The 15,787-nt window shown below is 42.6% G+C and overlaps 1 protein-coding gene across 8 annotated transcripts in view; it reads right to left on the bottom strand.

Annotated features, from left to right (window-relative positions):
• Positions 1-15,787, bottom strand: part of DNAH10 (dynein axonemal heavy chain 10) — a 148,167-nt gene that overhangs the window by 82,387 nt on the left and 49,993 nt on the right. For all 8 annotated transcript variants that reach the window (XM_033836737.2, XM_033836736.2, XM_073789938.1 and 5 more), the window contains 10 exons: positions 14,898-15,374; positions 14,640-14,798; positions 11,623-11,739; positions 11,437-11,539; positions 10,445-10,623; positions 7,822-8,033; positions 6,592-6,745; positions 4,195-4,428; positions 2,353-2,475; positions 121-354 (listed from right to left, as the gene is read on the bottom strand). In XM_033836737.2, coding sequence (XP_033692628.1) covers positions 121-354; positions 2,353-2,475; positions 4,195-4,428; positions 6,592-6,745; positions 7,822-8,033; positions 10,445-10,623; positions 11,437-11,539; positions 11,623-11,739; positions 14,640-14,798; positions 14,898-15,374 — 1,992 coding nt within the window. The remainder of the gene's footprint in view (positions 1-120; positions 355-2,352; positions 2,476-4,194; positions 4,429-6,591; positions 6,746-7,821; positions 8,034-10,444; positions 10,624-11,436; positions 11,540-11,622; positions 11,740-14,639; positions 14,799-14,897; positions 15,375-15,787) is intronic.

Here is a 15,787-nt window from a genome sequence, read left to right on the forward strand (position 1 = left end):
AGCAGTGGTTCACAGTCTTAAACCCCTCGGTTGAACCGAACTGTGTAGAAGACTTGAATACAACAAGCTGCAGTTACAGAGCTTACGCCACCCCTCCCCTGGGAGCCCCGGGGGGCCGACCTTGATCATGTGCTCCTGGACGCAGAGGGGGTCACTGCTGCCCAGGATGCTGAGCAACTCGTCATCAGAAATGAAGAAGAACCTGGGGAAGGCGTTCCTCTTGGAATCCAAGTAGTCGTTCAGGCTCTTCTGGCACCTCTCCAGGCCCTCGCTGATGTTCTGCAGGTCTTTGAGGCGGTTCGGGGCCTCACAGCATCTCTTGATCACGGGGTCTTTCAAGGTCTCGCCCATGATCTGGACAAAGTCAAGAGGACAGCTGTCAAGCCAGGGAAGCAGGAGCCCGGCTCCTGTCCCGGGTGGGCATCTGCCAGGGTCCAGGCACAACAGAGCAAACCCGACAAACCAGAACCCCGCCTTCAGGGAGGCCAAATTGGCAAAAACTGTTAAGTGTTTAAATAAGCACCTTCAGGGACTTCCCTGGTGGTCCAGTGGCTAAAACTCCACTCTCCCGATGCAGGGGGCCCGGGGTTCAATCCCTAGTCAGGGAACTAGATCCCACGTGCCGCAACTAAAATCCCACATGTGGCAACAAACATCCCGCGTGCCACAACTAAGACCCGGAGCAGCTAAATAAATAAATATCTATTTAAAAATTTCAAAATAAATAAGTAAATACTTTCTAACATACTATATATACATAACTTACTTATTTCCGATGTTTATTTTTTTTCCATCTTCCCGCTAGAAGGTCAGCTGCCCTGAGAAGAGATCTTTCTGTCTTTTGTTCAGTGTTTCCCCAAGTGCCTACAACAGTGTCTGCACACAGCTGACCCTCCATCAGCATTTGCTGGGTGAATAAAGCCAGCAGTTTCACTCGGAGCAATTTGTATGCACCTGAATATTCCCCACTCTATATAATGGCAAAAACATAATGATAAGAAAGGAAAAGAAAGAAAAGGAAATAGTCTAAATGTCCAACGAGAGGGAATTAGGTCAAAATTTGCTGTGACAATTTAGATGTTTATTTATTGACATATATGATGAGGATGTTAAATTTTAAAAAGATCATACTGATAAGAATGATCCTATTTCATAGAATAATTACATATTTATTGATATGTTTACATAGGAATTAACAAATTCTGGAAAGATACATGTTGAACTATTGAAATGTTTATCTTGGGCGTGCGATTGTAGCTATTTTTTCCTTTCTTTTTCTTTCTTTCTTTCTTTTTGCTTTTTTATAATGTCTAAGTCCTTCTATATAATGAATAGGTATCTGTTGCATAACTTTTTTAAGTTTCAAAAAAAGCTTATGCAGATGGATAAGAAAAAAAATCATAAACTCTAATGGACAAAAGAGATCCAAAACGGGAGCTGGCTGCCCGTAACTGGAGAATACAACAGCATCGCTGAGTAGCAAAGTACCTGGGCTTTGAGGTCAGGTGGGCTGGGTGAAAATCCTCGCCCCACTAATTACTAGCAGCAGTGACCACTGGTACCACTCTTTCTGGAAGGACTTTAAAATGAGCATAGTCTCTCATGGGTAATTTACTTGTAAACAATCTATCGTCAGATACCCTAAATATGGAAAAAACTTTAGACACAAACTGCAAATTATTTATGAAAGCAAAGAATTTCGCTTCAAACAAGATGTCCAGTTACTAGACAATAATCAACTAAATTAATGTCAAGCCACTCACCAGAACATATAAAGGCATTAAAACATTTTCTCAGATAGTTTCATAATATAAACTATGTTTCTTATAATATTAAGAGAAAATGATAAGATAGGATTATATAAAATATCTTTATTAGCGTGTTTTTAACCCATATACATAGAAAAAAGATAAAAGAAATATATATTAAACGCGATAGAACTATGGAAGATACATTTTCCCCTGCTTTTCTACATTTTCCCAAGCTTTTTACAGAAGTACTATTTTTTCCTTTTTTATTTTTGCCATGCGTCATGTGGGATCTTAGTTCCCAGACCAGGGATCGAAACCACACTCCCTGAAGTGGAAGCGCGGAGCCCTAGCCACTGGACCACCAGGGAATTCCCACAAGTACTACTTTTATAATAAAAAATAAATATGAAAACCTTCTGGTGCCATAGGCCAGTGGCTTAAGATCAAACAGAAATTTTTACTGAAGAGATTAAGTTCATATATAATGACAGAAAAAATTGAGAAGCTACTAATAGACAAAATACTACATGCAAATATGTAAGTAAAAGTATCTCAAATCACTGTTCTTCTTTCAAGACTAAAACAGAAGCCAGTCACTTGCCCTTTTAAATACTTTATCGATGTTGTCAAACTTCTTTGCTTCATCTGGAAGTTGTGATCTGATATCTCCACCAATAAAGATGCTTTCCAGATACATCCATTTTCTCTGAACCAACATCCAAACCTGTAAATGCACAATGTTATCATCAACACAGGTTCCCAGGTACCTCGAGGTGTGTATGGCAAAATCCCACCTTAACACGGGAGAGATTTAAACCAACTCAGGTCATAAGACTTTCCAGGCAAGAGGGCAGAGTGAGTGCATACACTCCTTTCCAAATATATAGGAATGATAGAGGAAGCATAGCTAAATATTCTAAAATACACAGCTACACTCAAAAGCAAAAGAAAACTCTCCACCCCAGCCTGGGACAGGGAGGAAGCTTCTAGTTGTGAGCAGGCATTGGAGCCCCGTGACCCAAAGGACAAACCGTGCAGAAGCCCAAGCAAAAACTGATCCAAATACTACATGACCCACAATTCCACTCCTAGGCATAGACCCAGAAGAACTGAAAACAGGAACTCAAAAAGTAGTTGTACACCAACACTTAGAGAAGCACTATTTCATGAACCAAAAGGTGGAAACAACCCAAATGTCCATCAACAGGTGAACGGGATACACAAAATGTGGTCCATCCACAAAATGGAATACGATTCAGCCACAAAAAAGAATGAAGCACTGACACATTCTACAACATAGATGAACCTTGAAAATATGATTCTAAGTGAAAGAAGCCAGACACAAAGGCCACATACTATATGATTGCATTTACGTGAAGTACCCACAATAGGTAAATTCACAGAGACAGAAAATAGACTGATGGTTGTCAGAGGCTGGAGGGAGGGGAAGTAGGGAGTAATTGCTGTTTAATGGGCATGGGAATTTCTTTAGAGATGATGAAAATGTTCTGGAACTAGATAGAGGTGGTGGTCGCACAACATTGTGAATCGACTAAATGCCACCGAATTGTGGACTGTAAAACGGGTAATTGTATGTTCCATAAATTTCATGTCAATTAAAAAAATTTTGTCCTAACAAAGAAAAAAAGCAGTACTATATCCAGGCTAACAGATGCCACTAATAAAAAGTAATAGAAAATCCGCACAGCATTGTAAATCAACTACACTTCAATTTAAAAAATTAAATTAAAAGTTTAAAAAAAAGTTTCAGTAATAGACAAAAAACAAATTTAAAAAAGCAAGTGACGGAAGCCCATGCATGACCACACTCCTAGCCAGGGAAGCAGGCCTGGCTCCATCCCACCCCAAGCTCAGGGTGTGGCAAGTATAAGGCACTTGCCTAGGTCTGAGGAAGAAAACAAGGCAGCCACACAAAACTGGTGAAATGAGCCTGGGTTGCTCACAGAGGTCTGGACACAAAGCAAGAAAGCCCTACACCCCCTAATATAAGAAAAATCAAAGTCACACAGAGAAAAAACCCCTACCATGAAAGAGAGTCACCAAAAAAAAAAAAGTGGTGGGGGGGATTCTGTCCTAAGAAAATAAAAAGTAGAAGGAAATCAGAAAAGAGCTTTAAATATGTTTAAATTCTTCAATGTGATACAAGAGGTGAAAGCATTCTTGCAACAAGAACAGGACAGAATTAAACAAGAATAAGGACATATGAAAAAGCACTGATTAGGAGTTGTGGAAATTAAAAATGCATTCATTGAAATTAAAACTCAGATTGATGCTTCTAATCATCCCTCCCCCCAAAATAAATCAAAGACAGAAAAAGTATGAAAGAGGATCATTAGTTTCTGTGCACAAAATATTCTCATACAAAGTTTCCTTCCTGCTATGAATCTGCACCTTTCCATCTTTCGTGCGTCTTTTTTCTCACCTCAATGACTTCCCCTATTAGAGAAAGCATTTTCTCCCATTTGTGAACAGTCTGCAGAAAAGGCCCCACAAATCTGCTTCCTGAGATGCTTTGCAGGTTGAAAGTGTTGTCATCCAGGCACTGGATAATATCATCAACAGACCCCAAGATGTAGCCTCGCTCCTGGGTGCCTTTGTAATACTTGACGACGGTAAATTTCATATTTTCCCATGTGTCCAGGATTTCCTTCACAGCCTGGCCAGGAATATGAAAAGAATGATTCAGGCACAAGGATTGAAAAAACAGAACCCCAACCCAACAGCAACTTCCTGAGTTTGCCATGGATCAACTCAAACCCAGACTTCCAGTCAGTGTTCCAAATAAGCAGAGATTCTGGTAATCCTAGTCATCATTTACCAAGCACTTGCTCTGGTAAGCACGTGCCATTCACGATCTCCTTAGTCCTCAAAGCACCTCAGTGAGGGAGGGATTATTATTACCCACACTTTACAGAGGCGGGAACTGGGGCTCAGAGAGGGGTCAGCTTGCCACGTTCACTCGGCTACTGAGTGTCAGAACCAGGGTCTAAATTCTGTAATCTGCCTCCACTCTACATCCTCATGAGATCCTGCCCCTCTGTTTACTCTACTGTTAAGCAAGAAAATCAAATTACAGGGTTTCCCCGGGGGCGCGGTGGTTGAGAGTCCGCCTGCCGATGCAGGGGACACGGGTTCGTGCCCTGGCCCGGGAGGATCCCACATGCCGCGGAGCGGCTAGGCCCGTGAGCCATGGCCACTGAGCCTGTGAGTCCGGAGCCTGTGTGTCCGGAGCCTGTGCTCTGCAACAGGAGAGGCCACAACAGTGAGAGGCCCGCGTACCACAAAAAAAAAAAAAAAAAAAAAAATCAAATTACAAATTAATATGCCTATTTTTATGACATTTTCAAAAACACCCTGTTAATATTTATGCATATGTGTATATAAAAGTATGTATATAGGTGGTGTATATGTGTGCATATGTATGTATGTATATTATGGGTATATGGTGTCTGTGCATACGTGTGCATATATGTATGTGATACATGTGTGTTTATGTACATGTATATAGGTGCATGTTATGTGTATATATGTGTGGGCATGTATGTGCATGGGCATACTACTCATGTATGTGGATGTGCGTGTATATTTTATACATCCGTGTGTATGTGTATCCATGGATACATGTGTACATGTGTGTATACATGTGTGTATGCATTTTTTTGTTTGGTTGTGCAACTCTGTGGCATGCGGGATCTTAGTTCCCCAACCAGGGATCAAACCTGGGCCCCCTGCAGTGGAAGCGCAGAGCCCTAACCACTGCACCACCAGAGAATTCCCTGTATATGCATTTTAAAGTGTTAAAGGAGGGACTTCCGTGGTGGCAGCAGTGGTTAAGAATCTGCCTGCCAATGCAGGGGACACGGGTTCAATCCCTGGTCAGGGAACTAGATCCTGCATGCATGCTGCAATTAAGAGTCCACATGCCACAACTAAAGATCCCACATGCTGCAACTAAGAGCCCACACAGCCAAAAAATTAAATATTTTTTTAAAATAATAATAAAAAAATAAAAATAATAAAGACAATTTATCTTCAGGTGGTAGAATTATGAATGATTTCTCAGTTTTCTACCTGGAACACCCATTATTTCTTTCTTTTTTTAAAAAAAAAATATTTATTGGGCTTCCCTGGTGGCGCAGTGCTTGAGAGTACTGCCTGCTGATGCAGGGGACGCGGGTTCATGCCCCGGTCCGGGAAGATCCCACATGCCGCAGAGCGGCTGGGCCCGTGAGCCATGGCCGCTGAGCCTGCGCGTCCGGAGCCTGTGCTCCGCAGCGGGAGAGGCCACAACAGTGAGAGGTCCACGTACCGCAAAAAAAAAAAAAAAAAAATTATTTATTTATTTTTGGCTGTGTTGGGTCTTCGTTTCTGTGCGAGGGCTTTCTCTAGTTGCGGCAAGCGGGGGCCACTCTTCATCGCGGTGCACGGGCCTCTCACTATCGTGGCCTCTCTGGTTGCGGAGCACAGGCTCCAGATGCACAGGCTCAGTAGTTGTGGCTCACGGGCCTAGTTGCTCCGCGGCATGTAGGATCTTCCCAGACCAGGGCTTGAACCCGTGTCCCCTGCTTCGGCAGGCAGATTCTCAACCACTGCGCCACCAGGGAAACCCCCACCCATTATTTCTTTAATAAATAAGTCAAGAGTGAAACTATAATTAAGAACTACAACATTTAACTGGGGCAGAAATTCTATTTCTAGAACAGATCATTCTTTCTTGCTCAAACATAACAGGTATCAGGGCAAACGGGTCTTCTCTCTGAATTAAAAAAAAAAATTCTCTTTTTTTTCTGTACCGTTTTACAACCAAAAATAGTCCTACCTTCTCAATGGCTATCTCCTTGACGGCCGACGTCACAATCTCGTTGAGAACATCCGTGTGTGTGTGAAGCTCCATAGCAAACATGTTTTCCAAGGTGAATGTTTCAGTCATTTCAAACATCACGCCTGTTTTCTGCATCAGCTCTTTCCAATGCCTAAAGGTGCATCCACATTAAAACCTTTGCCTACTCACTTTAGTGATGGATTCAATTATTCCCTCTTTAACCCCAGGATAAAATTCCATTATAAACACTTCTTGTAATGGAATTTGGAAATAAGAGGACATCACTGGAATTATCTGTCCAAAGTTTTCCAAGATCCCACTGGCTGCCGGAATTAAACCCAGGAAACAACATCTAGAAGATATTTTCTTAGATGGCTAGTCTTCACTACCACCTAAGAAGATACACAACTTTTCGTTTGTTGGTAACTGCCTCTGCACAGTCTCTAGACGGGTGATCCCGACCTCTCCTGGATCACTCAGCCCGTCTGAGACCCTGGTGCAAATTATGAGCACTCGTGTATTGGATAAACATTCAGCAAGCACTAACGCTGTGCAGGCAGTGGGCTGGTTGCTGGGGGTTCAGAGTGACTCAGAGGCAAGGCCCCTGCCCTGGGGAACACTGCCAGCGACTTGGGGAGACAGTCAGGGACCGATAAAACAAATCTATAAATTAAATAACCGCAACTTGGGGAGACAGTCAGGGACCGATAAAACAAATCTATAAATTAAATAACCGCACACTGTTTCGAGCACTGTGAAAAAAAACGCAGAGTGATAAAGTTAAGAAGGGGGAACAGGACAGACACAGCACCAAGCAGCGCTGCTCTTGACCCAATCTGGCCTCCTTTGAAGGGTCACATTTGCCCACTTTTATGGTCCCATGTATATGGGATGAATGCAATAGGGCAGCTAAACATGGCGCTGGACCGGCAGAATGCCAGGAACCCAGCATACAAGCAGTAACCGTAGAATCACTGATTTTTGCTGTGCACAGAGATGGTCAGAAAGGAGAATCTACCGCTTTTTCTCTCTCTAGTCCCAGGTCTAGTGCAGGAGTTGATATAGGAGAATCCTTGTGGTTGATAATTTAATGGAAACTTTACATAGAAGCGATATTATAGAAATATGACTTGCGTATTTCTAGCCCTGCGTTGCTGTTGGAATCTCGTCCTTCAGCATCAGAGCTAAGCAAAGACATATTTTAAAGTACAAGCTCCTCCCACAAACCTGTCTCTTAAAGCCTCGTGCTTCAAGTCGAGCAGCAAAGGAATCGAGTCTTTGAACGCCTTCATTTTTGCTTCCAGGTGGTAGGCCACTGATAGACTTCGGACCTGCCGGGGCAGCTTTCTGAGGGACTTGAGAAAACCTTCAATTCCTTCCTGGAGAAACTGAACATTGAGGTTGACCCAGAGTGTCTGAGACCATTCTTCCTTTGCAACCTGGAAACGGGCAAGAAATACTCCCATCAACAAGACCCCTTTGGAAACTCGAAGGTGGCTCTACCGGGAGAGCGCATTCTTAACCCTTGGTTATTCTCACTTCTCTCCAAATATCATCACCCAGCTCCCCAAAACAACCTCAAATCCGCAAAAGAAAGATCGATTCCAAGGCTCTAAAACGTAAACAGAACATTCCAACTTTTTGAAGCCCTCACAAAAATAATGCTGTATCCGAGGATGTTTACGATAGAGAAACATGTCTTCCTTTCCTTCAGGGAAAAGGAAGAAGCAGGATGTCAGAAACAGGTATTTTTAAATCAGGAAGTCACTTGGGTCTTAAATATGTACTTCATTCAGGCGCTGTCCTTTACTGATAAAAGAAGCTAAGGTTACGAAATACCTACAATTTAGATAATCCTGCTTGGTTATCATAAAGAAAAGACTTTGTATTCCAGCTCCCTGAGATTTAATGTAAACAGTACCATCTCGTGTAAAATTTACCATCTTGTAGAGCTGGCATTCGCAACCTGTGACATCCAGGCTTGACAGAGTTGCTTGAGTCATGAAATATATTTGACAGGAAATTATGTTAATTGATGAAATACGTGTATGATATTTTTTTTTTTTTGGCTGTGTCGAGTCTTAGTTGCGGCGCGCGGGATATCTTTGTTGAGGCATGTGGGATCTTTCATTGTGATGCACAGGCGCTTGGGCTCTTCGTTGCGGGGCGCAGGCTTCTCTCTAGTTGTGTGCTCGGGGTTTTTTCTCTCTCTAGTTGTGGCGCGCGGGCTCTCTAGTTGAGGTGCGTGAGCTCAGTAGTCGTGACGCATGGGCTTAGTTGCCCTGCGGCATGTGGGAACCTAGTTCCCCAACCAGGGATACGACCCACGCCCCCTGCATTGGAAGGCGGATTCTTTACCACTGGACCACCAGGGAAGTCTCGTGTATGATAATTCTTTAAAGTGTAGATGGCACTACCTATGATGTATTTACATTTTTTCGTTTCTCTTCTTTTCTTGCCTTCTAGAAAGATATTAAAAGCTCCAACTGTTTTTTGGATTATTTTGAGATGACTCCCATGATTCATTACCTCCTTTTTGCAAAAATTTAATGAGAAACAAATTAGAAAGAAATCATCATGAAATTAAGTACCTCTTGGAGTTTCTACCCCTAAATATACAACCAGTCAGTCACTATCATAATGCCTTTCCTTCATCCACCCTCCATGCCTTTGCCTGACACTCTCTCCACTGGGCGCATTTGTTAAAACCACAACTATGGTTAGGCCCACAACCCCACGTTTATCAGGACCCAACACCTACACCCGGGCGGCCAACCACGATTGCTCAAAACTCAACCTTGCCCACGGCCTCAGTCGAAATCCAGGACCGTGTGGGCACCATCCGTCACCCTGCATCTCCTTGGCCTCTTGCTCCCCATTCTTCTAGAGGGTCATTTCACCCCCACTCCACCATCCTCAACCAGCCAGCATCCCCACCCACGGTCCCCTCTGCTGATGACCTTGCTGTGTACAACCCTGGGGAAGCGGACGCGATCAGAACAGAACATCCAACATCTCCCGCTAGAAGCATCTCTGTGCGTAGGCTCTGTCCTCCCCATATGACGGTCGATGAGTCTGCCTCTTACTTGAGGCCACCTCTTGATCCCATCCCTTTCCCACCTACTCAAGGACACCAGACATGAAGACTCCCTTCTCCCTCCTATTACCTGCGTCCCCTCCTTACTGGATCACTCCTATCAGTACACAAACTCACGTTGTAATTTCTCCCACCTTAAAAGAAATGTATCCCGACCCCACGTCCCCTCCACCCATCACTCCTCATCTCCCTGCTTCCCTCCGTAACAAGACTCACTGGAGGAGTCATCTACACTTGGCGTTTCTCATGCCTCTCTTCTCTTTCTCTCTGTTTTTCCTAAGCTTTATGGAGGGTTCACGGGTGTACAATAAGCCACACATGTCAAGTGTACAGTTGGGTAAGTTTTGACATGTGCGCACACCGTGAGACCATCACCTCCGTCGAGATAAGGAACGTATCCATCACCATCACCCTGGGTGGTCTCCTTCTGCATCTCTGTAATCACCCCCTCCCACCCTTCTCCTTCCACCCCACCCCTAGTCAACCACTGACCTGCTTTCTGCCAGGAACATGTACAGTGGCAACCAGGACATTCACAATGTTGGGCAGCCTCACCTCCATCAGGTTCCAGAGCTCTCTCCACACCCCAAATGGAAACCCCATATTCATTAGCAGTCACTCCCCACGACCTCCTCCCGAGAGCCAAAGTGAGAGTTTCTATGAAATCTGCCCCAGGCTCTGTACGATTGCGGCCTCAAAGTCCGCTGAGTTGCATTCCCTCCAGCGAGGCCCAGTCTGTGGGTGGACGCTTACCTTTAGTGCTTCATAGAGCTCGTAAATGGCCTTCAGCCCGCTCATTTCCTTCTGCACTTTTAGCAGCTCCGGGTACATCGTAATTGGAAGATCAAAAAGCTTCTCAGCATTCGCCAGCTCCTGACGGTTCTTTTCGTGTCTCATCAGCTCTTTTTCAAAAGTGGCTAAAAGGCCTACTCCTAGTAAATAAGCAGATAAATGAATGCATACAAATTTTTTAATTTAATTTTTATTTCATACTGGAGTACAGTTGATTTACAATGTGTTCGTTTCAGTGCACAGCAAAGTGATTCAGTTATACATGTATCTATTCTTTTTCAGATTCTTTTCCCATGTAGGTTATTACAGAGCATTGAGTAGAGTTCCCTGTGCTATACAGTAGGTCCTTGATTATCTATTTTATATATAGTGGTGTGTATAATCCCAAGTTTCTAATTTATCCCTCCCCTCTCCAACTTTCTCCTTCGGTAACCATAAGTTTGTTTTTGAAGTCTGTGAGTCTGTTTCTGTTTTATAAATAAGTTCGTTTTGAATACATACAATTTTAAGGTATACAAAATTGAATAAGAAATCATGAACAATATGCAAAACTATCATCTCACCCATAGAAGCCAACCAGGAAGACAAACTTAGAATGACCAGACTTTATCTTGCCATCATTCTAACTAAAACCAGAGGGCCAGTTACTTGTGCAAGCTCCCCCAGTTAGAAAGCCCTGTCTCCTGAGCGTTCTCGCTCTAAGTGGTCTCAGCTTGGTCTGCAGATTAGAATCCCCACGGGAGCTTTAAAAACCTTGAAGTCCAGACCACTCCCCAGACCAGTGGAATCAACTCTGTGGACCTGGTGCCCAGGCAGAAGTGGTTTTTAGAGATCCCCAGAGGAACCCAGTGTACGGGCAAGGTTACACACCACTGCTCCATCCCATCTTCCCATAAAATTCTTAAGCAAAACACATTCAAATGCCTCAGTAAGACCAACGTGAATACCCTTACCTCTATCAAGATCTTCACCAACAGAGCTAGGGCCTTCATGATAAAAACGTCTTGCAAAGCCCTCTATCTGCTGTCTGTAGTTTAATATTTCACCTCGAGTGATCTGAGAAAAGCAGGGTTGCGTTAGTTTAGCCCACTGGATATTTTTCAACATCTTTACTCGGAAAGTAAAGCGTTTCAAGGTACCTCTGTGAATGTTCTCTTTATACCTCCCAGACTATGCTCCACATTCAATGCATCATTAAACAGATTTGACCACATGCTCTCAGTCTTGTCAACCAGTTCTTTCTCTGCATCGGAAGGCTAAAAAAAAAAAAAAAAAAATTGAACAAACAATAAATGATCAGCAGTTTGGAAATGAAATTTCCGGTCAAAGCTTCTGCTTTCCAGGACTTCCGCTTCTGCGTAATGGCAGGCTAGGTCATTTGAACAAATGCTGGTTGAATTATACCAATTAGATATTTATAATAAAAATAAAATCAGGAGAAAATAATTTTTTAAAAGAGATAGATGACATAGGCAGAAAGAGAGAGAAATAACCTAAAGAGAAAAACCCTTCATAAAGTAAAACCGAGCTTCAAATCAACCTCATCTCTGATTAAAATAAGGTTATCTTGACCTGTTAACACACCCAGCTGTGTTGTCATAAGCAAAACTAAATCTCCCATGATGAAACATAACATCATCTGGAGCCTCCAATTCTCCCTACAATTTGTCATATATGATGTCCAGAACTCAATCAGAAATAACAGGACAATAAGGATACAAATGACTTGAAGGAAACCAAGAGATACACAGACAGTATAAGCAGACAGTAATGGAGTTCTAAGACATAGAATTCTAAATAATGTTACTTGATAAAGAAAACAAAAGACAGAACTGAAAATTTTGGCTTTATTTTAATTATAAAAATATAAATTTTGCATACTGTGCATTTTTCTTTTTACCTTTGGAGGATGCTAGAGAACTAATTTATTATTCTGAAAACATGTAATTACAGGGTAAATAACCTGCCCTTGTTATATAAACTGTATCTCAGGGTAAACAGATAGTTTTTAAGGAAAAGTTTCTCTTTTTTCATTTTTATTATTTTTTATTGAAGTATAATTGACAATACTATGTTAATTCCAGGTGCACAACATAGGGATTCGTTATTTCTATACACTACAAAATGATCGCCACTACTGTGCATTTTCTGATGAGAGGATCTCTAGCTTTCAGCCAAGGCTAATGCTCAGTGAAGGTGATTAAAGCACTCAAGCAGTGTAAATTCTGAAATACAAATTTTATGCAAATTCAGGCTTATAACAGCTCTTTGTTTCTCCCTTCTACTTTGTTTTTCCAGTGGATTCTTTTCTAGGTATTATGTGATGCAGAGCACGCAAAATTTTGCATACAATTTCAAGGAGATCCCAGATACCCTCAAACTCATCCACAGACTTTCTAAAGGTCTTTGAAACACACATTTAACAACCCTAAATAAAGACAATTGAATTATTATCTTCTACCAGTTTCTTTTATCGTCTTATCTCTCTTCTTCCCCCTTATCATTTTTGCAACAGCCATTTATTTATAAAAGAAAATTAACATTAAAAAAAGAGGGGCTTCCCTGGCGGCGCAGTGGTTGAGAGTCCGCCTGCCGATGCAGGGGACACGGGTGCGTGCCCCGGTCCGGGAAGATCCCACATGCCGCAGAGCGGCTGGGCCCGTGAGCCATGGCCGCTGAGCCTGCGCTTCCAGAGCCTGTGCTCCGCAATGGGAGAGGCCACAACACTGAGAGGCCCGCGTACCGCAAAAAAAAAAAAAAAAAAAAGAAAGAAAGAGGGAAAAACCAAAATAGTGTGCAGTTACAGACCAGTCGACAAAAAACACTATTTGATCCATGCAAGATCGAGAAATAATCTCTAAGTTGTCATTATTCTAAATAACCATGCTTTACATTTAAATTTTATTACTTAAAGTCATAAACAATTGACTTTATTGTATATTTGAGAAGTCTTTCTGAAAAGGGCCTTAGAATTCAACCCAACCATAAAAAGCTTCAGAAAAGAGTTCGCTTAAAATAAAATAAAAACAACTATTAAAGAAATTTTGTGCATATCCTTTTGGGTGTATTGAGAAAAAAATTAATATGCAAGTCATTTTTGGTGGGTCTATATACTACAAATTTTCTATGTAGTAAACATGGTTTATATATAAACTGTAAATTTATCCAACTAATTTATTGAAATAATTCCAGTGAATTGGAACTGCTAGGACTAAGGCTATCCAAAATTTATAGTTTGAGTTCAAACTAGATTTCCCCTACTATTAATATATAGATGGGACCTCATCAATCTTGTCCCCCAGTGTTTATGTGGGTCTGTTTCCTGAAACTGTATAAATGTTAGATTTTTAATCTTTGGTAATATGATATTACAAAGAAATGGCTTTTCTTCTGTTATTGTTCAGCTCAGTCATCTTCATAGATGCTTAATCCTTACTAGTCACTTGTGTTATTTCATTTTCTTCCATTTTTTTTTTCATTTCCCTTGGTATATCAGTGTCTTTGTTACTGGTTTGTAAGAACTCATTTATGACTAAGGATGTTAACCATTTGTCATGCAATACAAATGAAATACCATATTTTACTGCCATCAATTTAATATGGTGTTTTGCATTTTGGTTGTGTATTGAAATATAATCATGTTGTATTTTTAAAAAATAAAATAGGGCTTCCCTGGCAGCGCAGTGGTTGAGAGTCCGCCTGCCGATGCAGGGGACACGGGTTCGTGCCCGGTCCGGGAAGATTCCACATGCCGCGGAGCGGCTGGGCCCGTGAACCATGGCCGCTGAGCCTGCGCGTCCGGAGCCTGTGCTCCGCAACGGGAGAGGCCACAACAGTGAGAGGCCCGCGTACCGCAAAATAAATAAATAAATAAAATAGGAACTTCCCTGGCAGTCCAGTGGTTGGGACTACACGCTTCCACTGCAGGGAGCACAGGTTCGATCCCTGGTCAGGGAACTAAGATCCCACATGCCGCACAGTGCAGCCAAAAAAATTTAAAAATAAATAAATAAAAACAAAAACACACAAAGGAAGGAAGGAAGAGAGGGAGGGAGGGAGGGAGGGAGGGAGGAAGGAAGGAAGGAAGGAAGGAAGGAAGGAAGGAAGGAAGGAAGGAAGGAATGAAGGAAGGGAGAAAAGGAAAGAGTTCACTTACAGAGAGACTGTACATCGCCATGGTGCGGTACCTCTCCTGGACATCCCGGTATCTTAGTTCCATCACTAAAGATTTACTTTTAATTTCTGCGATTGTTCCAAGGACAAACTTGAGATCTTCAAGGGTACTGGGGCTCTTCTTCAGGTTTTTGGTCAGGAACTATAAAAGAGAGTTCAAAGTGACACTGAATAAGCATAGAGGAAAAAAATATAGCACTGAATGAAGCCCAGAAGATCATGAAACCCGGGGCCCTACTACCTCTATCTCTTCGTGCAGATTATGGAGCTCCTCTCTGGCTGACTCATTAAGGAGCTTCCCAAGTGAAACCACCCAGGACTTGGCATTTTCCTGTACGGTGTTCGCCAGAGGTCCAAGCTGAAGGCGGATGCAGTGCTCATCCTTGATCAAGGGGTGATGCATCACTTCAGAGGCGATCCTGGAATAGAACTGCAACTTCTCATCATAGGCAACACAAGGGGGCTTCTTGGCAGCAAACTTCTCCATCACGATGGCTTTGTCCAGTTTCCAGAGCGGTCGGTACCGCTTCCATTTCTGCAGGTACTTCATAAGATTGATCAGAATCCTGTGGATGTTCTGGGGGATCATAACGGCCTGCTCAATTATCTGAGGGTTCTGAGAAATATCATTGTAAAAGTTGATTGTAACAAGTTCTTCTTCCTCTCCCTTCTGAGGGGGGCATTCTATGCAGCTGCCATTCATCCAGCGAACAAAATTCTGGCAAAATAAGAATTGGGGGAAAAAAGACAGTCCTTCAGTATCTATTTTGCTTCCTATGTACATATCATGTTCAGTAATAAGTCTTGCTAGTAAGGGATCTCACTTTATTATTGATAAGCTGTGCTAGGTTGCAAAAAATCACCACAATCCTTTGTTCCTTCCATCAAGAGATTCTGTCTGTTGACAAAATGGTCTATTGGGAGTACCTATTTTCCCACTCTGGGCTAGCCTGTGACTTGACCAACAGACAGGGGAAGTGGCATTATGCAAGGTCCAAGCCCGGGGCTCAAGTAGCCGAGCAGCTTCTACTCTCATGCTCTTGAAACCTTGCAGCCACCAGAGGCACGAGCTTCAGCTAGCCTACGTGATGATGGAGCCCCAGGAGAACCGAGGCTCCCCAGGCAACAGCC

Source organism: Tursiops truncatus, chromosome 13 (assembly GCF_011762595.2).
Source record: "Tursiops truncatus isolate mTurTru1 chromosome 13, mTurTru1.mat.Y, whole genome shotgun sequence".
Taxonomy (NCBI): Eukaryota; Metazoa; Chordata; class Mammalia; order Artiodactyla; family Delphinidae; genus Tursiops; species Tursiops truncatus.